Source organism: Rhinolophus ferrumequinum, chromosome 19, assembly GCF_004115265.2.
Source record: "Rhinolophus ferrumequinum isolate MPI-CBG mRhiFer1 chromosome 19, mRhiFer1_v1.p, whole genome shotgun sequence".
In the NCBI taxonomy this organism is placed as follows: Eukaryota; Metazoa; Chordata; class Mammalia; order Chiroptera; family Rhinolophidae; genus Rhinolophus; species Rhinolophus ferrumequinum.
Window position 1 is genome coordinate 23,575,104 of NC_046302.1, and position 25,155 is coordinate 23,600,258.

General features: G+C 38.7%; 1 protein-coding gene across 1 annotated transcript in view; it reads right to left on the reverse strand.

Annotated features, from left to right (window-relative positions):
- CDH2 (cadherin 2) overlaps positions 1-25,155 on the reverse strand; it is a 210,346-nt gene that overhangs the window by 11,300 nt on the left and 173,891 nt on the right. The window contains exons 8-14 of the mRNA XM_033087476.1: positions 23,958-24,095; positions 23,106-23,291; positions 20,400-20,653; positions 18,827-18,969; positions 15,652-15,885; positions 15,132-15,365; positions 13,013-13,152 (exon numbers count right to left, since the gene is read on the reverse strand). Coding sequence (XP_032943367.1) covers positions 13,013-13,152; positions 15,132-15,365; positions 15,652-15,885; positions 18,827-18,969; positions 20,400-20,653; positions 23,106-23,291; positions 23,958-24,095 — 1,329 coding nt within the window. The remainder of the gene's footprint in view (positions 1-13,012; positions 13,153-15,131; positions 15,366-15,651; positions 15,886-18,826; positions 18,970-20,399; positions 20,654-23,105; positions 23,292-23,957; positions 24,096-25,155) is intronic.

Here is a 25,155-nt window from a genome sequence, read left to right on the forward strand (position 1 = left end):
CTGCTTCACACTTCTACCCTGAAAAGGGTCATAAAACTCGCATGTGCAAGGTCCCCGCCTTGTACCAGGAGGAGGGAAGACATTCTTATTACCACAGATGGAATTTGGGGGCCAAAAAATCTGCACAAACAAACTCTGTCAAACTAACCCTAATTTTCCTAGTTACTTCTTCACCTTTTAATTTACGACCCCTACCTCAAACTCCTTTGATTTGTCAACTTCACAATTGTATTATTTCTTTGTCTAAAAGGTATAGAAACTTCCTGCCTGGTCACTTCTTTGGGTCTTCATTCTCTTGTGAAGGTTCCGTGTACATGCAAACGTACGTAGTTTAAAATGTGTACGCTTTTCTCCTGCTAAAGTCTTTGTTAATTTAAGTTTCAAAACCCAGCCAAGAGCCCTAAGAAGGTGGAGGAAAACTCTTTCCTCCCTTACGATGTTTTTAATATATACTTTAAAAAATCTGATGCGGGTATGTTTTCTTTTCCCTTAAAGGAAGGCTTTAGTTCATCACGGTTTCAAAGCCACTCTTCATTCCTCTCTCCCTTCAGGGGTCTAGTGTCGGCAAACGATGGTTTGTAGGCCCAGTCTGACCTATTTCCTATTTTTCTAAAAGGCTGGCTTTTGGATGTTTAAAGGGTTATTTAAAACAAAAATAACAACAAAGAAGAATGTGCCACAGAGACTGTGTGGGGCCCACAAAGCCTTACTACATGGCCTTTTATAGAAACAGTGTGCCAACCTCTGGCCCCACAGTGCCAAGCCAGGGAGAGCTGATTCCCCTCCAGTGCTGCCCTGTGGGACAACTTAGAAAGCAGCCTGTTCACTTTCAGGAGGCAGAGAGGAACTTGTGAAGAAGAATGCTCTGGGAAGAGACTGGGCCCTCAGTATTGTTTTCAGTTTTCTCACCAGCCAGCAAGGCAGGAATGTAGAAAGAAACTGTCATGTGCAAATGCATCAAAATTCTAGGTTTGGGCAAATACTTTGTTGTTTTCAAACCCCTAAATTCTGGTGATGTAAAAATGTCACATCCCCAGCTTAAGGAAAATTCTCCAATTTAATGTTGACATTTACAGATTTCCTGCTACTGTTTATAATGCAGGCTTTGTCTTTGTCTAAAACCAGCTTAAAACTGTTGGTAGTATCTCTGTAGTGGTTTTGATTTATTTATTCAATGCTTGAATATTTACCAGGTTCTGGCAATCTTCTAGGTGCTTTATGTATGTTCGCTCATTTAATGCTCTGAGCAACACTGTGTGATGCTAAGTTTTATTATCTCCATTTATGAGTCGAGGAAACTGAGTCTCAAATAACCCAAGTAACTAGTCCATGACCCCAGATCTACTAAGACAAGGAGACAGACTGACTGCAAATGTATTAGACTTCAAAGTCTAGCTCTTTGCACAGTCATTAGGAGACTGAGTCAGGTCTGAGCTCTACGTGAGAAATAAACTAGACAGATGAGTGTTGAGGGACAGGAACATGAAGAATGATTAAAATAACAAAGGGGACGAAGAGGAGCAAGGTCACTGACATGCACACCCACTATGTACCAGGCACTATACCAGCCTCTTAATAAGGTCTGCTGACTAATATGTTCTAACAAGCCTGTGAAGTGTGTTTCACTATCATCTGTTTAGAGGAGAAACAGATTCGGAGGGGTTAGGTAACTTGCCCAAGGTCACTCAAGGTCACACAGCCAGTCTGTGTTAGGATGGGAATCAAAACCAGGTGTGTCTGACTTCAAACCGTCGACCCAAAATTTAACTCTGGGCTCCAGACAACATCCCCCTAACCAACTCCTGACCAAGAGATTCAGCTAACCTCACTGGTGAAGGAAGGCACTGAGGAAAAGCCCCTCTCAGCAGTGTACAGGTGATACGGGAGGTGAGGCAGGTACACAGAGCAGGATAAGCCAGTGTGGTACGTACACCAGTATACTGCAGTTTCATATGCTCAGAGTGGGAAAAGCAGCATTACATTTAAATCTTGGACACTACATGGGCTAAGAAAGGATCATTCTGGAAGAATCAACAGCATGAACAAAAGCATGGGGATACTGTTTTCTCTTGTCAGGACAGACTTTTTCATATCATCCATACAGAAATTGAGTGAAAACATCTTGATCTTGCACACATGTGCTCATTTAAAATTTTCTAGAATTTATGAGTTATTTACAGAATATGTTAAAGTAAAGGCATACAATGATATCACAGATGTGAAAGCTTTTGAAATGTTAAAATATTCTACCCAATAAAAAGAGAGATTTATTTAGAGAAGTTTCTTTGAATGCTTATACACTAAGAAGCATGTTTTTCCAGGCCACGTTTAATTGCTTAACTATCAAGCATAACTGAGTAAGAGTAAACTGTAAGTAAGTGTGCCTTCTGATAATTATCAAAGCTTTCTGTAAAAATGGAGAAACAGATTATAGGTATAAAGAAGAGAGTCAATAAATATTTTTATGCTGAGGGGTGTAAAATGTTTTATTAGAAGTCTGAATTACACTATATTAAGTCATTGAATCTTATGTTTAAGTACTGTTTTTCAGCTGGGGACATATTCATCCATAGTCCTCAGTATCTAACAACTGAGGATAAGAATGCAGAGGACTTTCTTTGGCATAACCACAGACAAAGGAGGCAAGCAGGCTCTGCTTATGCTCGTCCTTACCTGGAAAGAACCTCTCTATCCTGATTTCTCCTATAGCTCCCACTATATTCAAAGGTTACAAACACAAATACATTTTGGTTGGTTAGCAGTGTTTTAAAATTTTTCTAGAAAGTTGCCAACATTTCACCTGAAAACAGGAAGATCTGGCAAAACAGAGCTTATACTCTGACATAATAATTTGTTAGAGCTGATAGGAGCTATCTCCCTCAGACAACGACAGCATTTCTACCTGGCCTGCTTCACTTATGACTATATATATATATATATATATATACACACACACATACATATATATATATATATGTATATATTAATTTATAAGTTTTTTTTTAAATCTTTCTTTGATACCCTTTTCATACTACCTTAAGAACCAGAGAGCAGGAATAGACTCAAAAATATCTGTGGTCCTGCTCAGTTTTTTCCACCATCAATACATCAGGACCATAGAAAGTGCTGATTAAAAAAAGGTGTTGAATAAAGTCTCAGTGATGGTATTCATGCCAGATATTCAAAAGAGCAACCAATTCAAGAAATGTGCCTTGGATCACATTAAATGCCATGGCAGTCATTCACAACGGGGAGGGAGGGAATCAGGACCCATAGTCCTGTTGCTGAGACTCATTGTCACGGTGAGTGCCCCATAATGATGGAAATACGACATGTTCCTCAGCTCTGCTGGTATCTAAAAAAGCGGCAGAAAACCACTGATTTATAGGAAGCTAGAAACTGGGTTAAAAGGCATGGCTTAAAGTCTCTCTGTGATGGTTTCTCTTTATCTATTACAAATACGGGGTATAAAAATCTGATACTGGTAGGAAGCCGGTGGGAGTGTGCGCAGTCGCAGAAATGGACTTCTTAGTTCACGTCAGTCGGTGTGATATGGCTGAGGTCCTAACATGAGGGTCCAATTTTAAGCCTTTTGATAAAGGGTCACTCTCTGCAAACCTTCTAAATTATACATCTTTACAGACTCATAATGCTTTACTTAAACACACAAATTACAACATGTAGGATGACAATTACAAAGAGAATTACAGAGTCCACAAATATTCTCAAGGTCATCGGGTTCATGGCCTTCTGAAGATTATAAAGAAAACAATCCAAAAGGAAATCTTTCTTTGGTTCCTAAAATTCTCTAGAGAAAAAGTGGATCTGAAAATTCTCTTTTGATTGTCAACATTTGCAATGTTCACTTACCAAAGAAATTTATTTTCAAGCGAAGGCCAAAGAAAATCTTGTTTTAAATAATGTTTGGAATATGTGTTATATGGCAACAACCATTGGAAGTAGGTATGAAATTAGGGTTTTTGGAATATTAACATTGCAAGTAGTGGGAAACACTTTTTTTTTTTTTTTTTTTTTGTCTATGATTGAAAATGTCTTATGGGTGATATTCTGGGAGAGTTATTAAGAAGTTAGGCAGCAACTAAAGCTCTGGTTCTTGCTTTTCTTGTTAAGTTTCACTGACTTGCAATGATTTATAATTGGTCCAGAAAAATGATATCACGAATCTACATTAAGGTATTTAATTATGGTAAAATAGAGTAAAATAAAATAAAATAAAATAAAATGCTGCACTAGTGTAAATTGAAATTCTGGAATCCCAGGCAAAAATTTCAGAAAGCTACATTGCTGGTAGAATCTATAAAACTGTGCAATTAAGTCTGTTTCAGAGAGGGATGCAAACATTCATTTACAGCTCCGCAAATATTTAAAGAGTGCCCACTGGGTGCTCAATGCCATTTTCAGCTCTGAGATTGGCAAAGAAAGAAACCGACCTTTACCTCGTGCCCATCATCTGTCAGGAATTACATCAGGTGCCTTCTCATGTGATATTCCATATACAGTTGAGCCTTGAACAACACGGGTTTGAACGGCATGGGTCCACTTATATGCGGATTTTTTTCAATAAATACCATAAATGAATTTTCTCTTCCTTATGATTTTCTTAATAACGTTTTCTTTTCTTCAGGTTACTTTATTGTAAGCATACAGTATATAATACATGTAACATACAAAATATGTGTTAACCGATTGTTTATGTTATCAGGAAGGCTTCTGGTCAACAGTAGGCTATTAGTGGTTAAGTTTTGGGGCATTAAAATGTTATAGCAGATGGGTCAGTGCCCCTAACCACCCCACTGGCCTCTGTGTTGTTCAAGGGTCAACTGTACCCCAAGCAAAAATCCCTCCAAGTGTTCCATTACAATGCTTACCGCATCTCAGAGAGGTTAATGATTTGCCCAAGGTCAAGGATTCAGTAAAGCAGTGTGGAAAGATAAAACAGAAACCACCAGAGAAGCAAAATAAAGAAACCAAAAAGCTGCATCTTGTTGCCAAGGTCATTAAGAAATGCACCAAAAAGTTTACTGAGGGAGGAAGTGTGAGGGGTTTTAAGTGCTAGAAAGGGAGCTAGTATTCTAGTCTGTGTACAGTTGGTTAAAACAAAACTCACTGATTTTAGTCAGGAAGGTCTAACAGGATCTGGCACGTGGGGACGGGGAGGGCATTCGAAGTTCCTGGTTCACTATTACATTATTAGCCTTCAATGAGGACAGGTAGTGATGAAACCCAACCCAGGGATAGCCAGTTTGCTATCTCCTAGGCAAGGGCTGATACAAGTGGAAATTTTTCTTTTATAGTAGCTAAGGCAAGCAACTTTAGAATTCCCAGTTAGATACGGGAAACATTTTTAACGTCTCCAGAATGAGTGACTGAGAAAAACAAAAATATTAACATGAAAGTAAAGAGACAAAATTCCAAAAGAAAAAAAGTTATCTGGAAAAAAGCTGACTACAGCAGAGGCAAGAAACTCTTCAGACAGACACAAAAAGCAATGGAAGGTAGAAGAGAACATTATTATCTCACCCTCTGTAGCTCCTGGCATTAAAATAATTGAATAAAATAGTGATAAGATGTCAACACAGTACCATCGGACTGCTGACAAGTAACTCAAATACCCTTGCAAGCTTTATGTAAATTACATTACGACCTGATTTTTCTTCCCCAGAGAAATACAGTTATGACGGTGACTATTCACGCACATGAAATGATGTGAAAAGCTAACTAGATTTTATGGATTATTAAAAGCCCCCCAAAACAAAAGATTGACTAAAAGCATTTTCGGTTTGAATAATAAACCTAGCAAAGCTAAAATAACTTGGGGACTTAAATATACAGATGAAGATACTCCAGTTTCTGTTTTCATATACTGCATTCTCATCTCACCGGAGAGCCAGCTTTCTACCTCCTACAAGGGAGGTTGCAGGGTCCCCATTAAACATATTCGTTGTTTCTGTTCCCCTGGTTCACTGATAATGCTGCCCTGTCACAGCTTCTTTTACAATTCTTTTACAATTCTGTTTCCAGAATTATGAATGAGCTGAATTTTCATTCTTTGGTGCAAAATTATGGTTCTGCTTCAGAAACTGGCACTGCTGAAATTTTATCGCACTTTATTTCCCATTATAAAATTACGGCGTGTTCTTTTGGAAAAATGCAGCAAATACAATTCAATTAGATTTGTTTCAGCAAATACTTTCTGAAGAGTCTCTTGGGTCATGGACTCAGCTACTGACCTCATAGAGCTTTTAGTCTACTGTCTTCCAAAAGAACACAATTAAAAACAAGGAAAACTTAATATATAAACTATTACAAAACTATACAATGTGCAGGTGTCAGCAGCTGTGAAAGATGCTGCTGGAAGAAGAGAGGATATGGCTGCACAGAACCTTCACAATCTAGCAGAGAAACAGGGCTTCAAACAGATGATGCTTCTCGTGAAGTTTGAAATTTTTTATCCAATGTTTGTCGTTTCCCATTCTTTCCATGCAATTCAGTTATAGGCCTATAAAGATGAGCACATTTCCTAACCCTTCCAAGCACTGCTTGTCTTAGGAGACAAAAGGTATAGCCTTCTAAATGCATCTGTAATTCCACATTCCACATTCTTCAATTCCAAGTTCCAAGTTCTCTTTACCAAAAATTAAAATGTCACCACTCAGACAAGATCAAAGTCATTCTGAATACCATGACCTGTTATTCTATCTTGGGGGAAACCTAAAAATAAGTAATAAAGAAACGGCAATATTTGGTTGGTAATACAGTGACAGAGCATTAGAATCCTTTACTAGTTTATGTCACATATTTTTAAAATTGTCTAAAAAGATGTATTCTCTGTTTTAAGATAAACTTACACAAAAACTCAATATAGCAAAGAAAGCATAGTGCTATGATTTAAAAAGATGGAATCTGAAATCATAGTGCCTTAAGGCAAATTCTGGCTCCACCACATCTAACTGGGTGACCTTGGACAGATTAGGTAAATTTCCTGTGCTAACCTCCAGAGCATTCAACCTTTGGACAAAAAAAGCTAATAAACACTTCATGAATGGATTAAAATCCATAGCAAGGGTCAACAAACTTTTTCTGTAAGGGCCAGATAGTACATATTTGAGGCTTTTGTGGCCATACAGTCTCTGTCATAATATCTCAACTCTGCTGTCGCTACAATAAAAATAGCCATAAACAATATGTAAACAATGGGCATGGTTCATAGCTGTATCTCATTATTTATAAAACTTTATTCGTGGATTTGGCCAGCTGGTAGACCTATGGCATATACCACTTAGTATCTTAGCTTTTTTTTTTTTTTTTGGCTTGCTGCTAACACATACTTGGTATTCAAATCGTTATCAGTTTATTACTGGGATATTGACACTTTCCATTCTTATAAAACTAAATGTAGTAAACTTATGATTAGTTGAGAAGAATAAATATTAAAATGAATTTCACAAACACTGTGTTCATTGACGTGAAGTGACAGGAATAGCCAATAAAGAGTCATGCACAAATAATGTGCCAATTAAAAATATTTAATACCCAGTAGGGAATAGGTCAGTTCTGTAGTCCACCAATGTGTGTCACCTGGCCACAAGTGTTTTGAGACTAGCATGTAAAATGGAGAGGACAATGTGCTAACCCAATGCCCGGTGAAACTTTCCTCTTGTGAAATCAGTGTCACGCTTTCAATAACTAATATGTATGAGTGTTTGCAGGTGGGTATGAATGGATGAATAACTTGGGAACATAATTAATAGAGTGTGCTTTAGCCAACAATAAAAATGTTGCAAGTGGTCTTCACAGTTATATCCAGATTCAGCCATCTGTTAGTTTGCTGATACAGCAGAATGATTTTGTAAAACAATTATTTCAAAGAATCAAAAATACCATGGTTAAATTAGACAGCTTCATTCTCTGCTGAGTCAGACAGTGGGGCTTGGTTGCTCACAATGGGGCTGGTTCCTGAGACTGGCAGGAAGTCCCCAGTGACCCCTGGCTCAAGCAGAGATCCCTTGACTCAGGCAAGTGGCTGGTTTGGTTGCATGGGGCTTTCTTGTACCTGCACCCCATGCCTCCCTCTAAGTATCCAGCTTGGGTTTTAGATTTTAGTTCCTGCTGCCTAGATTGTATACTTGATATTTAAAAAAACAATAATTTCGTTCAGATTGCTTCTCCAGATTTGAACTTTATTAATGCCTAAATGTGCTCAATTTTGCAAGTTGCATTTACCCAATTAATTGGGTCTTACCCTTTGATTGTTCACAAACCCGATTACTAGTGGTCTTCAACTAGGCTGTGGTTAAGTGCTCAGCCTCACTGGACCTATCCAGTCATGCCTGTCCGCTGCAGAGTAACAATACTAAAGAACACATCTATCATATGACCTCCAGAACAGTGCAGCAGAGCTTCGCCTCCCAAGTCAAACGGACGTGGGTTTGAAAACTGGACGAACAGCAGGATATGCTGCATAGAGCTGTTAGGAAGATTTTATTAAGAGACATGCAAACTAAGAACGTAGCACTAGCACTGATGAATGCTATCATTTCCTGAAGACATCAGAAATGTCAAAGAATGAAAGTGAAGTTGTCAGGGGAGTATAGGTTCAATTAATCCTGCAGAGAGACTTGCAAACTAAGAGATTGAGGAAGAGGGCCTCATGCACACCCATTCTGTGAGTGCCTGCCAGGTGTGAACGATCCTAGATACTGGAATACAAAATAAATATGACAATCCTGGTCCTCACAAGGTTTAAGATCAGGACACAGTGCTCAAAATTTAGGTAGAAACAGGTTCCTGTGGGAGCACAGAGAAGAGACACTTGTTTGAACCTGGAATTCCAAGAGAAGATGTCTTGAAATAAATTGTGGTGGTGAAATAGTTGGGCAGGTGAAGACCATGGACTAAGTGTGAACTGACATGGCACAGGTAAGATGTACAGGTAGCTCAATCCTACTGCCGTTTTAAAATGCAAAGTGGAAAGTTGAAGAGGAGAAGTTAAATCATCAACCCTAAGAGTCCCCATTCCTCAAATCTTGGCATAGGAACTAGGGGTCTTACTGCATCTCAGACACCTGAACTCTGCTGAATGAATGTGCTGTGTCATGGAGATCCTGGGGATCCATCTACTGAAATACTCAGACTAATTTCCATAAATAACATAAAAATATCTCATTAAAAAAAGCCAATTGACACTCGGACAGCAATTATATCCCAACCTTTTGGGTTTGGCCCTCCTCAAGAAGACTTCAGCATCCCAGGAAGTTCTGGCATGTCCTCCATGTAAGGGAAAGATGCCCTCCTGGTTTTGGGTGAGTCTTACAGACTGTTTCTGCCCGTAGTGACTGCCCATACAGTGTCCCGTGTTTATGAGCTGCTGCAACTCCTGTATCTCTTCTATGTCCAGGGACCTACTTCCTCTGGCACATCGGGATGGGTCAGAAGGATGCATGGGATCTAATAACCTCCTGTCGGTAGGGTAAAAATTGTTCTCATAGAGCCTCAGGAAAGATTCTCTAAATCAAGTCCCTAACCAAGGCAGGTAAGAGACTTCCAGCTGGTTCTTCTTTATAGGCCGGAGTGGAAGTGATACGTGCCCTTTCAAGGCCTGGTCCATAAAAATCTCCAACAGATCATCCTCCTTTCCCTTCTGTCATCTAGTGATTGCAAGTATGAATGTCTAGGGTGACCTTGGAAGTCACATGGGGTAGATGGGTGAGCCACTGGCTCTCCGGGTCCCTGAATGACTGTGTGGAGTAGAGTAGATCATCCCTCTCCACCTCAAATTTCCATGACCTGAAACCCAATTACTGCAAAGTAAGCAAGAAATACATTTCAACTAGGCTTAGGTCACTGAAATTTTATAGTTGGTTATAGCAGTGAGCCTATTTTAACTAATATATCTGGCTAAATATATTTGTGACTAACTCTCTTGTTTTAAACTAGTACTAGAGAAAATCTCATGGTTTCAGAGCACTGTAGTGTCTCATCCTCACAGAAATTTATTTTTGTTACTCTAAAACCTAGTAATTATTATATAATTGAACCAGAGTCTGCAAAATCAGGTATCTATAAGGATAGGCTGGTAACATAAATCAATAAAGCTAGCATGAAAAATAGAAAAAACAATTACTGGAACATGCTTGCCTTAGAGAGGAAACCTCTATATAGTTTCCAACAATTGTCATGTCAGAATGCAGGCCATATTGCTAGATCTTTACATTTTTTTGAGATGATTGAGCGATCCATAATTTATGTGAATTTTTTCTATTTTTATTCTCTGCTAGCTAAATAAAATATAGCCACAGGCTTTGTCTAAACAGACCCGTAGTGTATGAACTGTGACTTTAAAGTGACATAGACTCCAGCTTTCAGACACGCCCCCCAAACCATCAAGGTTGGTATCAGGTATCTTCTTTGAAAGATCAGAACCATCTCTGATGCCGAAGAAACTAGCCCACAGGAAATCTCTAAAACTTAAGAAGCCAATTTGGGAATTCAGAGAGTCCTCACAGTCCTGGAATGTGAAACCTACTGAACCTAAGAGGTGCTAAGCCTTGTCTGGAGGGAGGGAGAGAGAGAGAGAGAGAAAGAGAGAGAGAGAGATTAGCCAATTGTGATGGTACATCAGCAGCAGCAGTGAGCTGGGAAAACAGGCCTGGTACACAGTGGATAATATGGGCCAAGAATCCAAGAATGATCGAGAGAAAACTGACGTGGAATTTTTAAGTAGCCACTTACACTTTCTTCACAACCAGCTCCAACAGTTGTCCGCTTTAATCTCTAACCTAATGAGCTGACAGCCTGTGGAGACAACCAGCCCTGCTCCCTAATGCTACCATTGCTCCACTGAACCACCAACCATGGTCCAAAGGATTCCAGTGTCCACTGGTTGTCATTTGTGAAACACCCCAACACGAACAGCAGCGCCTTCCTTCATAGATCCTGACTCCTTACAACAGCCCAAGGCCCTCGGCATGGAAAATTCCCAAGTGAAATCTTAAGAGCAGAAGTAGCTGCTGAATGCCCCAGAGTCTACTTCAAAGAGGAGACAGCCTTCTTCTGGTAAATTCAAACGACATTCTGAAAAGCACTGTGGGGACAGAGCCCCAAAAAGCAGTTTCCAGGCTCTCGGCCTCACATAGAAAGGTGCTGGCTCAGGTAGTAAATGGCCATCGACTGTGATCAAATGGCCATCAGCTGTGGCTAGTTGGCCGTCAGCTGTAACCAGTGAGCCACTGGCCACTAATATAACTGCCGTGGCTATTCTAGCAAAAAATGGGGGCTAGCAAGGAGATGGTGGCTGAGTCTGCAAGCGGCGCAATAAGGGTTGAAAATTGTGTGGCTCCTGTTTCCTGTGTCTCCAACCCAGCCGCCAGCGAGAGTATAGTGGTGTGACTCCCCTACCTATGGCTCCGTGGGTGTTCCTTTTTGGCCTCACCATGTCCTGCATTCTTATGCGGGGAGCGGGAGCAGAGACCCCGCATGACACCCTGCATGACACATGGCGTAGTCGGCAGGATCCCCCGCAGACCCCGCAGGCCTCCCGGCACAACAGGCACTGTTTTAATTGCCTGGCTGAGACTAAGTTTTGATAAGAATGGTACAAGATATGGCAAACACACCATCTTCTTTGGCCTCAGGTGGACTAGGATTTAATCCCCACTTCCCTACCTTCTAACAGTGTGTGCCTAACTTTGCTGTTCTTGGGGGAGGGCCGAATAAAATAATGTATATAAAACACTTACTACAGTGCCTCATACATAGGGTGCCCCCACACAATAGCTTTTGCTATTATGGAGCTGCATAATGTCAATGGATTTAGGTAGAGGTTGTTTAAAGGGAGCATGTAATACACATTCAATAAATGTTTGCTAATATAAAAGCAATCCTAATTCAGGTCTTACGCTTTAAAGAGCTGGAAACTAACAGTTTGGTTTCCTATTCTCGGTCTAAAAGAGGATGGTTTCAGAGAAAGAAAGATATTGGCTGTATTGTACGTTCATTGTGATTTCATTAGTTAAGCTGATAAAAAAGGAACTGCATGCAAAGATCATTTAAAAGGAGACAGTATCTGCAATCAGCTCCACTGGCCAAGAGGGTACTAAAGGACATTTACTAAATAGGGTAATTATACATGACTTGATAACCACCCAAAGTCCTGTTGATTATGGCAGTAAAGCAAATAAAGAAGGAACCTCATCCTCTGAAAAGAGATTGGACCTTAAAAGTGTCTGTCCAACTGCCAACAGCACTGTTGAAATAATGCTCCTGGTTCAGAACACATCCGATGAGAATTTCAAATATGGGTCCAACCTAGTGTCCTGACAGTCCAAACCAGGGCAGACTATCCACAAGCACTGATAAAGGTCTACCATATACAAGACAAGAAAGAAGATAGGTGTTTTTTTTGTTTGTTTGTTTGTTTTTAGGCCCTCTTTGGCTATTTTGTTAAAGAAACTAACAACCTGTGTTTTGGCACAAAACTTAAAACAGATAGATGCTTATCAACAGCAAGAAAGATAAGCGCTAGCTTGTCAAGGATGTTTTGCTTTGTTTTCTTTTCAATTAGTTAGCTGTTTAGGAAGGATACTTTCTCTTGGCAGGAAATTGGGAATTTTGGCTAATCCAGTTTTAGGCTCGGCGTTTTAGCCTTGGGGACAGCTACAGCAGACGTACTTTTGTCTATAACAACAGGCATCCACCAACCACCTAAACTGACCTCTGAGATCTACCCATCCTTTAAACCTGGTGATTTTTTAAGGCTGTCAGCTGAGATAGCAAGCAGACCACTTCCTGATGATGACAAGCTATGTCTGCCTCCTACAGCACAGTCTCCCTCCACATCTTGAGTAACACACATGTTCCATAAAATACCAGCCATGTGTAATAAAACGAGACTAAAACTTGTCTAGAACATAACACGGCACCAATCCCATTTAAATTATGTGATCATAAAATCTTTAAAATAAAAATTTTAAAGATGTAAAATATTGCTTACCTGGTCTTCTTCTCCTCCACCTTCTTCATCATATTTTAAAATATTATCTCTTACATCATCTTCTGGATCAATTAAAAGTTGCTTGGCCTGGCGTTCTTTATCCCGGCGCTTCATCCATACCACAAACATCAGAACGAGGACTAGGTAGGAAAAAGATTGAACAAAAGCATAATATTTTAACTAAAACTTGACCTGTCTAATCATAGTCTTCAATACTAATAATTTAGACTTACAATAGGTTGAAAGCTTGTAATGAATCTTTTGCTCTATGTTCTGTTTCTGACCTCACATTAAGAGAGACAAGACAAAGCAGGACCCCTAGCCCTGGGTTTAGAATGTGAAGACCTCGGTCCCAGAATCTGGTGCCCTGTGAATTCACAGGGTTATTATCTGTCCTCAGTTTCATCATCTACACATGGAGACAATAACTATTTCCATCTTTCCCTCTGGCTTGCTAGAGGATAAGATCCTCTTAATAAAATGGTTTGTAAATTCTAAAACAACAAATAACAGTACATTAAATTGTGACTCGGTCATTTAATCGCTGTTTCTTTCAGGTTGGTCAGTCATAATTAGACTCCCCAGCTCAGGGAGAATGGCCCTTCTCAGAGAAGGTAAGGGCTTGCCAAGACGTCCTGGGTCATAAGTTGCAATTGGATGCGCAGCTGTATCTTGAAGGTTTTTACTTCTAAAGGCTGGTGTGTTTCTCCTGCACTACTGTGCATTCCCTTTCATAGTAAACTGCCGGTTTCAGGTAAAAAAGGCTAGAGGATTATTTTGAGCACTGAAATAACATTAGGCTTTCATGCTTTACACTTTTGTGCCAGGTTTAGAATCATAAATTTTCCAGAAGGTTGATGTTAAAATCAGCACCAATTCCTTTTCCTTCAAAACGCTCTAGTCACTTCTTCATGCAGTAATCCATCATATCTAGGTTTTTCTTGATAAGCTTGGCATACATGCCACATTTTAGTTGAAACTGAAACATATCCCTAAGTGCACATCTAGGAATGCATTCTCTCTACAATCTGGAGATATCAGTTTACATCCTGAAGCAAAAGATTTAATGACTCCTATTTGAGCACATTTTTATTATTGGCCATAAAAGTAAATATCCTCCCTTTAAAGCCAGATACATGATCTCATTTGCCATTGTTTCAGGGCTAAATCTAGCAAGTGGATTATTAGTATAGCATGCAGGTTTCAAATTATAGTCAAAGTAGTCTCCACACAGGAAGTAAAAAATGCTCAGGCTTCTATAGTAATTGCTTAGAATAAAGGGACAGAATTCCAAATTACCAGAACACTTGTAAATGGCAAAAACATAAAAGAAATGGCGAACATTTTGAAGAAAATGATTGGTGCATAGCATGATCACACAATAAACTAAGTCCTGCTGTTATTCAACAATAAAACACAGGGCCTAGGCAATTTATCCTTTTAACCTGCATTCTTAGAAGTGGTTCCGAAAGTACTTTCCGGTGGTTAATTTCTTGCATTCCATTGAACCAAAAATTGCAAAGTATCTTTAAAAGGAGCAATTCCTTAATCTAGACTTTCTCTAAAGACACAGAATGTATTGAGCTGTGTAATCACTTCCATTGTCAAATGTGCTATATGAAGTACGATTTCTCACTATTGTACGCAGCCCTTCAGAAACAAATACCTTGATCCTTGCATGACTGGAGCAGGTTGCTGACTGTGCTTTATATGAAGGAAAGGAAAGGAAAGCAATACATGTATTTTCCTAAATCATCAACTACGTGCCATAAATTCTACTCCAATCATAAGATAAGTGCTCAAACTTAGTACTACCTAACATTTCTCTAGGAAAAGAATTTGTTACAGCTCCCCAAGCCATCTGCATCAGAAAATGGCAACAGGGCATGGAAGAGGTATGCTGCTGGGTTTGCAGCAAACATGTTAAGTGCTTGAAACAATGGTCAGGGTTTTTCCTATTCTAAAGTGGGTTTGGCTGTCTCATATCTGATTGGCAAGAAAATGCTCAGAGGTCAAAGAGAGTTGTTAGATTACTTTGAAAGACAACGATAACAAGTTACTTTGCTAAACATCCTCAAAGCCACGAGTTAAAATCTAAGAGCCAAACGAAAGTACTTACTGAGCAGGATGATGATGCAAAGCAGGATAGCAATAATGGCACCTGTGCCAAGCCCTGCACCCACAATTCTATCTACGTCTGTGCAGTCCCCGTTGGAGTCACACTGGCAAACCTTCACACGAAGGATGGAAATATTTGATTTGGGAGGATTACCCGAATCTGTGATTATGATTGGAACTTCATATATTCCAGCTTCAAGAAATTTTATCTTTAAATTAAGCTGAGCAAAATCACCTGTATAAAATATACAGTTTGATAGTTAATACATAACATGATAAAAAAACACATAGCATTTTCTAGAACGTATTTGCTACCTAAGAGTATATGCAAAGCAGATTACATCTGTGCTGCACTGGAACACTTTTTTGGCTTTAAGGGCTTTTATTATCTTATTTAAACTTTAAGTAGCTTTTAAAATATATTTAATGAGAAGATTATAAAGCACCTAAAATTAACTTTTCCTACCAGGCTTCAAAATCTCTCAACTGCACATATATTCAAATAATGAACCTGTTCTTACCATTAAGCCGAGTGATGGTCCAATTTCTCTTAATAGTCACTGGAGACAAAGGAAGATCAAAAGCAAATGGTCCAGCATTTGGATCAATGTCATAATCGAGTGCTGTGATGTTAATTGAATTGGGGTCTGGAGTTTCACAAGTTTCTGCCTCTTGAGGTAACACTTGAGGGGCATTGTCATTAATGTCAAGTAAATAGATCTGCAGTGTTCCTGTTCCACTCATAGGAGGAATTCCTTAAAAGGGAGAAAAATCACACCAATACTGAACAATTCTCTCCAATGAGCCTCTATGACGATGAAATTCTCAAAGCTGCTAGCCTTGCCCCGATCATTGCATAATCTTGGAAAAATCTAGTTGCCACAGCACCTGGGCAGGCTGTTTTTGGAACCAGGCCACTTCTTGCTTCCTTTTGAGGATGACCCTGAGCTGCCATACTGGCGTGCAGGAGCTGTGTACATTGACAATGCATGCCCCTGCCAAGTGCAATTCCACACCTTCTGTGCCCTTGCTGTCTGTTACTCTGGGCCCTGTACCCACCACGCTCCTCTAGGCACTGTGGGGAATGTAAGAGAAGCATAACGCAAGGCTCATGATCTGGACCTTGCTCTTTTGACGGAGAACCAAGACAATGGGCATGAAAGAATGTAAGAATGCTTTGAAAGTTCAAACACAGCTACAAAATATTGAAAACAGTCCAAACCCACATACGTCATCTTGGGAAGGAACACCATGGAGAAGAGAAATGACATTTATTGACCAACTGACTACCTTCTTGAGAAAGTATTAGGTTGCTCTATATACCTCATTCCACTGTAATTCTATGAAGTAGGTTTAAACAGATATGAGGAACCCATGTCTCTGCAAACTGCACATGGTCACACACTCCTGTAAATGGTGGGGTTGCTACTCAAGATTGATCTGCCTGACCCCAAATCCATTCCAGTTCCACCATAAAATGTTGTCTCCACCACTTCTTGTGATAGTTTCGTCTAGATATTTGGCCTATGCTATATGACAAATATTTATAAATAAATGTATATACTAAATATATATGTATATACAGTAAACCCTCAACGTCAGCAACAGGTTCTGCATCTATAAGAGAAACGACGTATAACGAAACCAATTTTACCACAGGTTAATTGATATAAACAAGAGGTGCTACCACGTTAAATGAAACAACATCATTTGAGGAACCTGCTATGATACAAATATAATAGAGATTATGTTATTATACATACATATAATCGTATTATTTAATTACATATTATATAAATCTACTGTAATAGAAATATAACCATTTTGTAAATAAAGCTGCAGACTGAGATCCAGAGGTTTAGATGATGTACCCAAGGCCTGCAGCTAGGAAGGAGCACGCATACATTCTTGAGGAGAGGCCAAGAAACAATCTCCATGGACCTCTCCGAGGAATACGAATGGCTCTGAGAGCAGGGAGAATTACGGTGGAAGCATAGCTTGGTCAGGTGGAAACGATGTTCTAATACCAGCACGACTACTATGATACTCCACAGTTTGAGGAACTTGCACATGTGTCATCATATTTAACATTATTTGGCTCGGATAATCACTCTAAAGAACAAGCAAGCAGCAAAACAATTTATCAATAATGAAACTAAGGCGATGCGAGTATCAGAGCTTGCCCGACCATAAAAGAGCAGAACTGGGACTCCTAATCCAGCCTTGTGATTTAAAGTCAAGTGTATTTGCCAAGCATCACAGTGACAGATTTAACCGCTCACTTTTCTCTCATATCAAAACCCCTTCCATTAGAAAACAATCCACCTTGGTCAATGAAAAATTTGGTGGCAACATTTGTATATATAATTTTATAGCTCTTTAAATCGCAACATAATGGTATAAGATATATTATTTTAAGTTCCACTGTAGAGGAAAGCTACTGGTTATGTACAGTGAGAGAGTATAAAACAGACACTAATGCTGTGCTTTGATATGCGATGCAGAAGCTGTTCCTACCAAGTTTCAACTCTAAATATTTGAACAGTAGTTCTCATATTATAAAGGATAAGGAAAATATCGCTTTGGCTCTGTCGCCACATAGATTTATAACAGATAACGATCTCATTGAATCTTACAATACAGGATTTGGAAAGGTTCATTGAAACTGTTCTTATCAAAAGTATTTGATTGGCAACATTTTTCAAACTGCACAACTTGACCACCAAATTGAAGCCTGCTGTATTTCTTATATGCTACCATTCATAGTCTAACACTAAAAGGATTTTTAGAACAGTTGTGATTCAGTTTTGAAACTATTAACACATAATAGAATATCTATTTGTGTGTTTAGTTGGTGCCAGGCACTGTTTTAAAACTTTATGTGTACAAGCCATTTCATCTTCCCCAACACACTATGAGTTAAGATACTGCTACCACTATCTTTATTTAAGAGAAAAATGAAATGGACAGATTTAAGGCCTTATTGCTAATCCGCAGTTAGAAAATGGTAGAGCTGGAGTCTGGACCCAGGGGATTAGGAAGAACTCCAGAACCTGAACTCTTAAACACACATCATACTAAAATCTAAAAAAGCAAAACAAGTCCAATACCGGGTTTACATAAATAACTTTTATTTTATGTATCTTTTTTAAAAAAGTGCTATCTATTCATCGACCCAGATGGAGAAAAAAAGGTGCTAAACTATATGTTCCAAAACCAACACAGTAAAGCTGTGTACTCAATTATCTCAACTTATGCACAAAATTAATAGTTTCCTAGCTCGTGGCAGACTAGAGGCAGGGAATTAGAAAGAGGAAACATGCTAGAGACAGATAAACTGATGGTAGCAGAAATATAAAAAGACCATCTCAAAATACAGTGTCTGGGCCCCTAAGGATACACTCAGCCTGCAGCAATGAGGCATCAACGTATAGCAGGGCGAAAACACCACAAAGGTTTGTAATCACAATACTCGGCTACCGTGGAGGGCTTATGGACATTCTACAACACAGGTAATATGTCATTGAAACCCCAGCGGAAATGGAAAACAGATGTGGGGGCCTTCGGGTAATAAAGGTCAGTTTTCTAGACAATTGGGTTTCGTAGAAAACCTCATTTCCTGATGATGCATTCAAGAGGAGGCTCTATTCTCTTTAACAACATACAGGATAACAGTGACTATATTTAATTACGTACCATTGTCAGAAGCAAGGAAAGTAGCATTATATATATTATTTTTCACATTCGGTGATTCTCTGTCCAAAACAGCAATTGTAGTTATTTGCCCATTCACAGGATCTATTTTTAGCCAATTGGCAGGATCGGATAATTTTGTGTATCTACAAAATGAAAGTGCAGTAAGTTTAATTTTTTTGTGATATGAAACTTGAAACAGAAAGCGTTATTTCATCGGTTTTGTTCCAAATGCAACCAGCTCATTAATTTGCATTTTTGTAGATGATGGTTGGAAAGAGAGCTTTTGCATGGAAAAGTATTTCTGTAAAAAGTATTTCTGTAAAGTGGTTATTGGAAGCACATAAAGGTTGCATGTGGACAGGCATGCAGGAAACGGTAGATACACATTTGGGGGGAAAGACAGGAGCTCAGTCTTTCTACTGTGGGCTAAGGTGGATTTGACAGATCCTGTTTTAAGCTCCTGTCTAGTTCAATGGATAGCAATGGTGCAGATCAAATAGCTCAAATATACCTTTTAAACAAGCAGTAGCCCTAATGTATAGGCTTTAAGAGGAATTATAATGGAAGTTGAATTTTCTAACATATAACACTCCTAAAACGTTGACCACCTTATCACGGTGGAGATGAGGTCACAGTGGGGAGACCCGCCCCCCATAATCCCATGCCTGCTAGGATCTCCTACACTGGGCCCCACCTGAGAACTACACCATTCAAGGGACGTCCCACAGTTTGAGCATGTATGAACCAGATTATCTGTATCAGTAGATTTATCATCTTACACTCCTTGTTTATTGCAGGGGATAAAGCTTGGGTGACCAATATACAAGTTAGAAAAGGTATCCTGTTTCCAGAGGTAAACAAGGGTAGGAGTCCAATACACAAATTAATTAGCTATTTATCTACGTTGATTTCAATGTATAGAGAAATGGAGAAGATACGTAGTTAATATGCAGTTACCTGTTAGCAGCAGCTCTGAAAGAAATTAAATAAAATATGGGATAATTTTAAAACTTATCATCACCCGCAATGACTACTAGTCATGTGGGGTATGCTCTGCCAATCAGCTCTACTCCCTCATCAGGAAAGATAAATTAGATTTTGCTGAAGTTGGAGATCTTTACAGATATGCTTTGGAAGTCCTTTCACTACTGTAGAGGTAAGGGATGAAAATAATTATCTCGTATATCTTAGTTTTGGCATGAGTTTTCTTCCTGATGTGTAGAGAAGAGAGAAATGTCATAAGCTTTTGAGTGTCTCCTATTTATTCACAGTTGAAGCTTTTTTTGTGATTTTGGTATGGAGTCACAGGCTAAATTATTATATATTAAAAAAAGGAAAGGGGGCAGAATAAAAGAGGCAGGGAACATTTTTTTTCCCCCCAAATAATAACTGAGGAGATTCATTCTTATGTTCTTATCTACTATACTCATGGATGAACTGAGGAAACATCATCAAAGCATTAAAAATAATTTTGTAATAGGTAATTTTAACTCCAATGAAAATTTCTCACACATTTTATGCACAGCATAGAATATATGTAAATTATAAAAACACTGTCAATGACATTTGATACCTAATATTTTGCGGCATGTATCGATCTGGGTCCTGAGCAGTAAATGTTGTTAACATGGTACCAGCGTGAAGGCCTTCTTCTTGGCGAATGATCTTGGGATTTGGGGCAAAATAAGGGTTTTCATTCACATCAATAACTGTAACAGACACAGTTGCAGTTGACTGAGGTGGGTGCTGAATACCCTTGGCTAATGGCACTTGATTTTCTGCAGCGACAGTTAGGACAAACATCCTATTTGTTTCAAAGTCGATTGGCTGGGGAAAAAAAAAAGGGGAAACCATATTTTTGCCGGAAATAAGAATATTTGTATTCTGCAGTTTATTATTCTATCAACTCCTTTTCCAAAACATTACTTTTTCATTCACACCAGGTTCCTCTCAATTTTCCAGAAAACATGCATTAGCATGGTCAATGATTGAAATGTTTACCACAATTTCTAGAAAATATTTACAAATCTTAGCTACTTCAAAGATTTATGCTTACAAAATAATGCATATTACTATTGTACAGATTGAATTTATTTAGCTACATCTAAAATCTTGATTATTCATAAGAACAGTATGGTTGACCAAAAACTAAATAATCCGAATTCAAGTGAGAACATGATGGTCTAGATTATACTCTTCAACATTGTTACAAAGACCATTCCTCACTAGGAAAGATTTTGCCAGTCTACGATAAGTGGGAAAAACAGAAACTGAAAAATGTAATTTTTCAGAAAGCTAAACTTATTCTATTTAAAAGTATCAATTCATAAATTGAATTACACATATTAAAGAACACACATACACACTTTTAAAAAGTAATAGTGTTTGTAGGTAGAAGGTTTTTTTCCTCCCCTACCAAACTAAAACTCTGGCTATTTTACAAAATAATTTTGGGTATTTTACTGATCTGTAAAAATCCCAAATGTAAGAACAACACTCTAGATAAAAGACAATGCACAAATAACCCTTACTGTAAATATTAACTTCCAGAGTTCCACTGAACCCTATTGTCAATAGAAAAGTTACCGGGAGTCAAAAGTGAGCAGACTGAACTTTCATTCTTAATTTCCTCTGATTACCTGCTAATGGAAGTGCAGATAAGCAGTACTGTGTGGGAATAATATGAAAAAAGAGCTTGGAGACCTCTCATGCCATCACAGGTAGTCTAAGAATGATCAAGAGCTAAAACTAGTAAGTAAGCCACGTGATTAGCACAAACCTCACCAGTTTCTTGATCTAGACCACCTCTTCGAATCTCCAAACACAATTTTTGTTTGTTTGTTTTCTCACTCTAAAATCCCCAATTCAGCTTCCCTTCCTCAATTATTGTAAACAAGACAGTAAAGAAGCCAGAAAGTTAAGACAGAATTCTTTTGAGCGATTTCATGAACCACATAACATTTACTTATGCTAAGTCGCATGCATACTTCTATGACCTTTACCGTGGAGGAAGCTTCTCTAGCCCTCAGAACAATGCTATGACTTCAGTACTGTTACCATCCTCACTTTCCGCATGAGGAACCTGAGGCTTACAGAGGTTAGCCAACGTGCCAGGGTCACAGCACTGCCAAGAGCTGAGCTCGGCTTCAAACACAGACGTTCAGGCTCCGGGGGCTGTGTTCTTGATCACTTGCCTATGTTCAGCAATTTCTCAGTGCCACTTCATGGGGGAAGTTATCACTAGACTCATGCACGTATACAGTTCTGGACAATGGACACCTCAGTGCATCTTTCTGTGCTAAGCCAACATTTGGGTTCACTTACAAATCAAGAGTGCTGGGATGGGAGGCAGGGAAGCACATCTGTTCACGGGGTGGTTAAACAGAAGAGAGGTTCACTTTAAAGAGCTCTTACATTAGCGCTGTGGATTTATTACACTTGAAGTTAACACCCCCCTTTACTTCTAGCACTCAGTTTTATGTTATTTTTTGACAAGGATCAGAAAAACTAATTTCTTCAAGTCTTGAACATAGCATTTAAAAACAGCAATGTAAATTGAAAACCTTTTAAAAGCGTAGGCCCTCTTCTTGCCAGCTCATTCCATTTCACTTTTGTGCTATTTTCTACATTGTTCCCTGAACCAGTACTCTAAAAGCAACCTACAGACATAAGAATAGTCGGTGCTGGGCGTCATTACTAACAGCTGTCAATCGGTGATCCAAACTTCAGGATGCGAAATGTCACTAACGCACAACCACCCTGACGGTTAACCCTGTGGTGGGACTTCCTGTCTTCAGATGGTTAAAAATGTCCAAAATGATTTAAAAATGTTCATATTCCAGAGATAACGTGAACATATCTATATTGGCCTCAGCCTCAACACACTGCAAAATAACAAATGGGACTTACCACAATACATTAATTCCAGATTTAGAGATGTTTCAAAGAAAACAGTCCTAAGACTGAATAACAAAAGAGGGGGCATGTATAGAGGGTGCCAAAAAATGTATACACATTTTAAGAAAGGAAAAAAACTGTATTAAAATTGTAATACTCAATATATACCGAGAACAAAAGATGAATACAAGTCACGTGTGACTTCTGCAATTATGAGAGGTGCTCAAAGTGATTACCATCAGTGTCCAGATATTCCTGATTACGGCGAACTACTGCTTGAGCCATGTTGACCAAACTGTCCACTGGTATACATTTTTTTTGGCACCCACGGTACTGGTCACTGCAGAGTGGCCATAAGGTCAATGGGTTGAGTTGCACTTACTTTTACCACTGTGACTAGGCCGTCGTTACTGTTCGGGTCGGTCTGAATGGCAAACCGCCCTGTGGGATCCCCACCGCTGATTCTGTACACCGCATTCCAGGCTGGCGTGTGGGGCTGATCCTTATCGGTAACAGTTAGATTAGCTACTATAACATCCACCCTGTTTTCAGGGACTTCACCATAGAACTGTAAGAAAGAAAAACGTCAGTCAGCAGAGCGACGTGGATGAGTGAAGGACAGCCTGTCTTGATGACCACACCACCCTGATATTACTGTCCCATTAAATCTTGATTATCCCCACTCAACGAGGAGACCAGGAATCAGGTAATCATAGCATTTATGTTTGATTTTAATAACTATAACTTTTCTCAGCAGTCAATGTTTTCCCAATCATGTCACTGTTCCAGTAATATTAAAATTAGCATCCATTTAGGAATATCAGGATGAGTAATGGGAGGGAGGAGGAAAGGACTTGTCTGAGGGAAATAATTTTCCTCCAGAGATAATAATAATTATAGGCAGACGACGTAGCAAAAATCAGTCATGTAATTCACGAACCTGAAAATATTTATAATTATTTTGTTATAACAGCACTAAGTTTTGGGGGGAAATTTCTTCCAGGCAGCATATTTTAACAACGTTATCAGTGGACTCAGTGACTGAGAGGAAACAAATTACTTTGGTGCCTTATTTAAACCCTGGTTTAAGTGGCAGAAAACGTCTGAGTCAGTAGCCATTCTACAATTAGGTTATGCGAGTTTCACCTCTATTTAACACATTTATTATTCATGACAAAGTATCTCAGTAATGAACCACAGGCCTAAAGTTCTGTGAGTGACAGTCTGTACTTACTGACATGGCAGTAAACTCTGGAGGATTGTCATTGACATCTGTCACCGTGATGACAGCCGTAGCTGTGTTTGAAAGGCCGTATGTGGGACTGCCTTCCGTGTCTGTAGCTTGAATTATTAACATATACTGTTGTACTTTCTAAAAAGACATAAAGATAACTTAAATGAAACTAATTCCTCAAAAAGACATAACAGTTGTTCTATAAATGCCGCTTTATTACACACGGAGAGCACAGCATCGTTCATTCTGATTAACATTACTTGAAATTTCCCAAGTGGAGTTTACTTTAACTCACAAAAGCACAGGTCTGGTCTTTGTCTAGAGAGATTTAACTATGTATTTTCACTTCTGCTTGTGGAAGGAATGCAGTGCAGATGTGTGAAATTCACAGCTGAGTTGAACTTTCATCTGGCTTCAAACTTTCCGTTTCTTCTGAACTTCTCAACATTATGATCAAGCATTCAAGTCCATTGGTTTGTAGTTATTTTATCATATGTTAATTTCTGCCCAGTTTAGGATACAAAAGACAGTAAAGAATCTTGAGAGGGAAAAGAAAGTATATATAACTCACAAAGTATATATGCTTTCTTTTATATATATATCTATATCTATATATGTATATAGATATATATATTTTTAGGTAGGATTACTGAATGAAAAAGTAGGCACATCACAAATTTGACATATACTTAAAAATTGCCCTCTGAAAAGTCAATGCCAAATTCAACTCCCACCAACTGTGTTTAAAGCCTATTCCTCAACCCTCTTGCCAAAATGAGATTTTATACATCTATAATTTTTGCCAATCTGATGAGTCAAAAGTGATAGCTCATTTAATTTACCAAACTGATTCCATGTAAATTAATAATTATTACATATGTTTATATATGTTTGTTGTATATTCTTATCTGTGTCCTATTATAACAGGTTTGATACAATATTTTCTCCTAATTCCCATTTGTACATACTATTCATAACTATATAGGAGAGATACGTTCTTAAATGGACTAAAACCTAATTAGAGGATTTATGTTTATATTCTTTGTCCTGGAACATAGTAGGTATTTAATATTTGTATACTCAATGCATTGCTATTTGGGTATAACATTCATAGTGTCCACAGACCTATAATGGATATGGACATATTTACATATAATTATTATCAAATAGGCATCGCTGCTTTCAAATTTCAGAGATA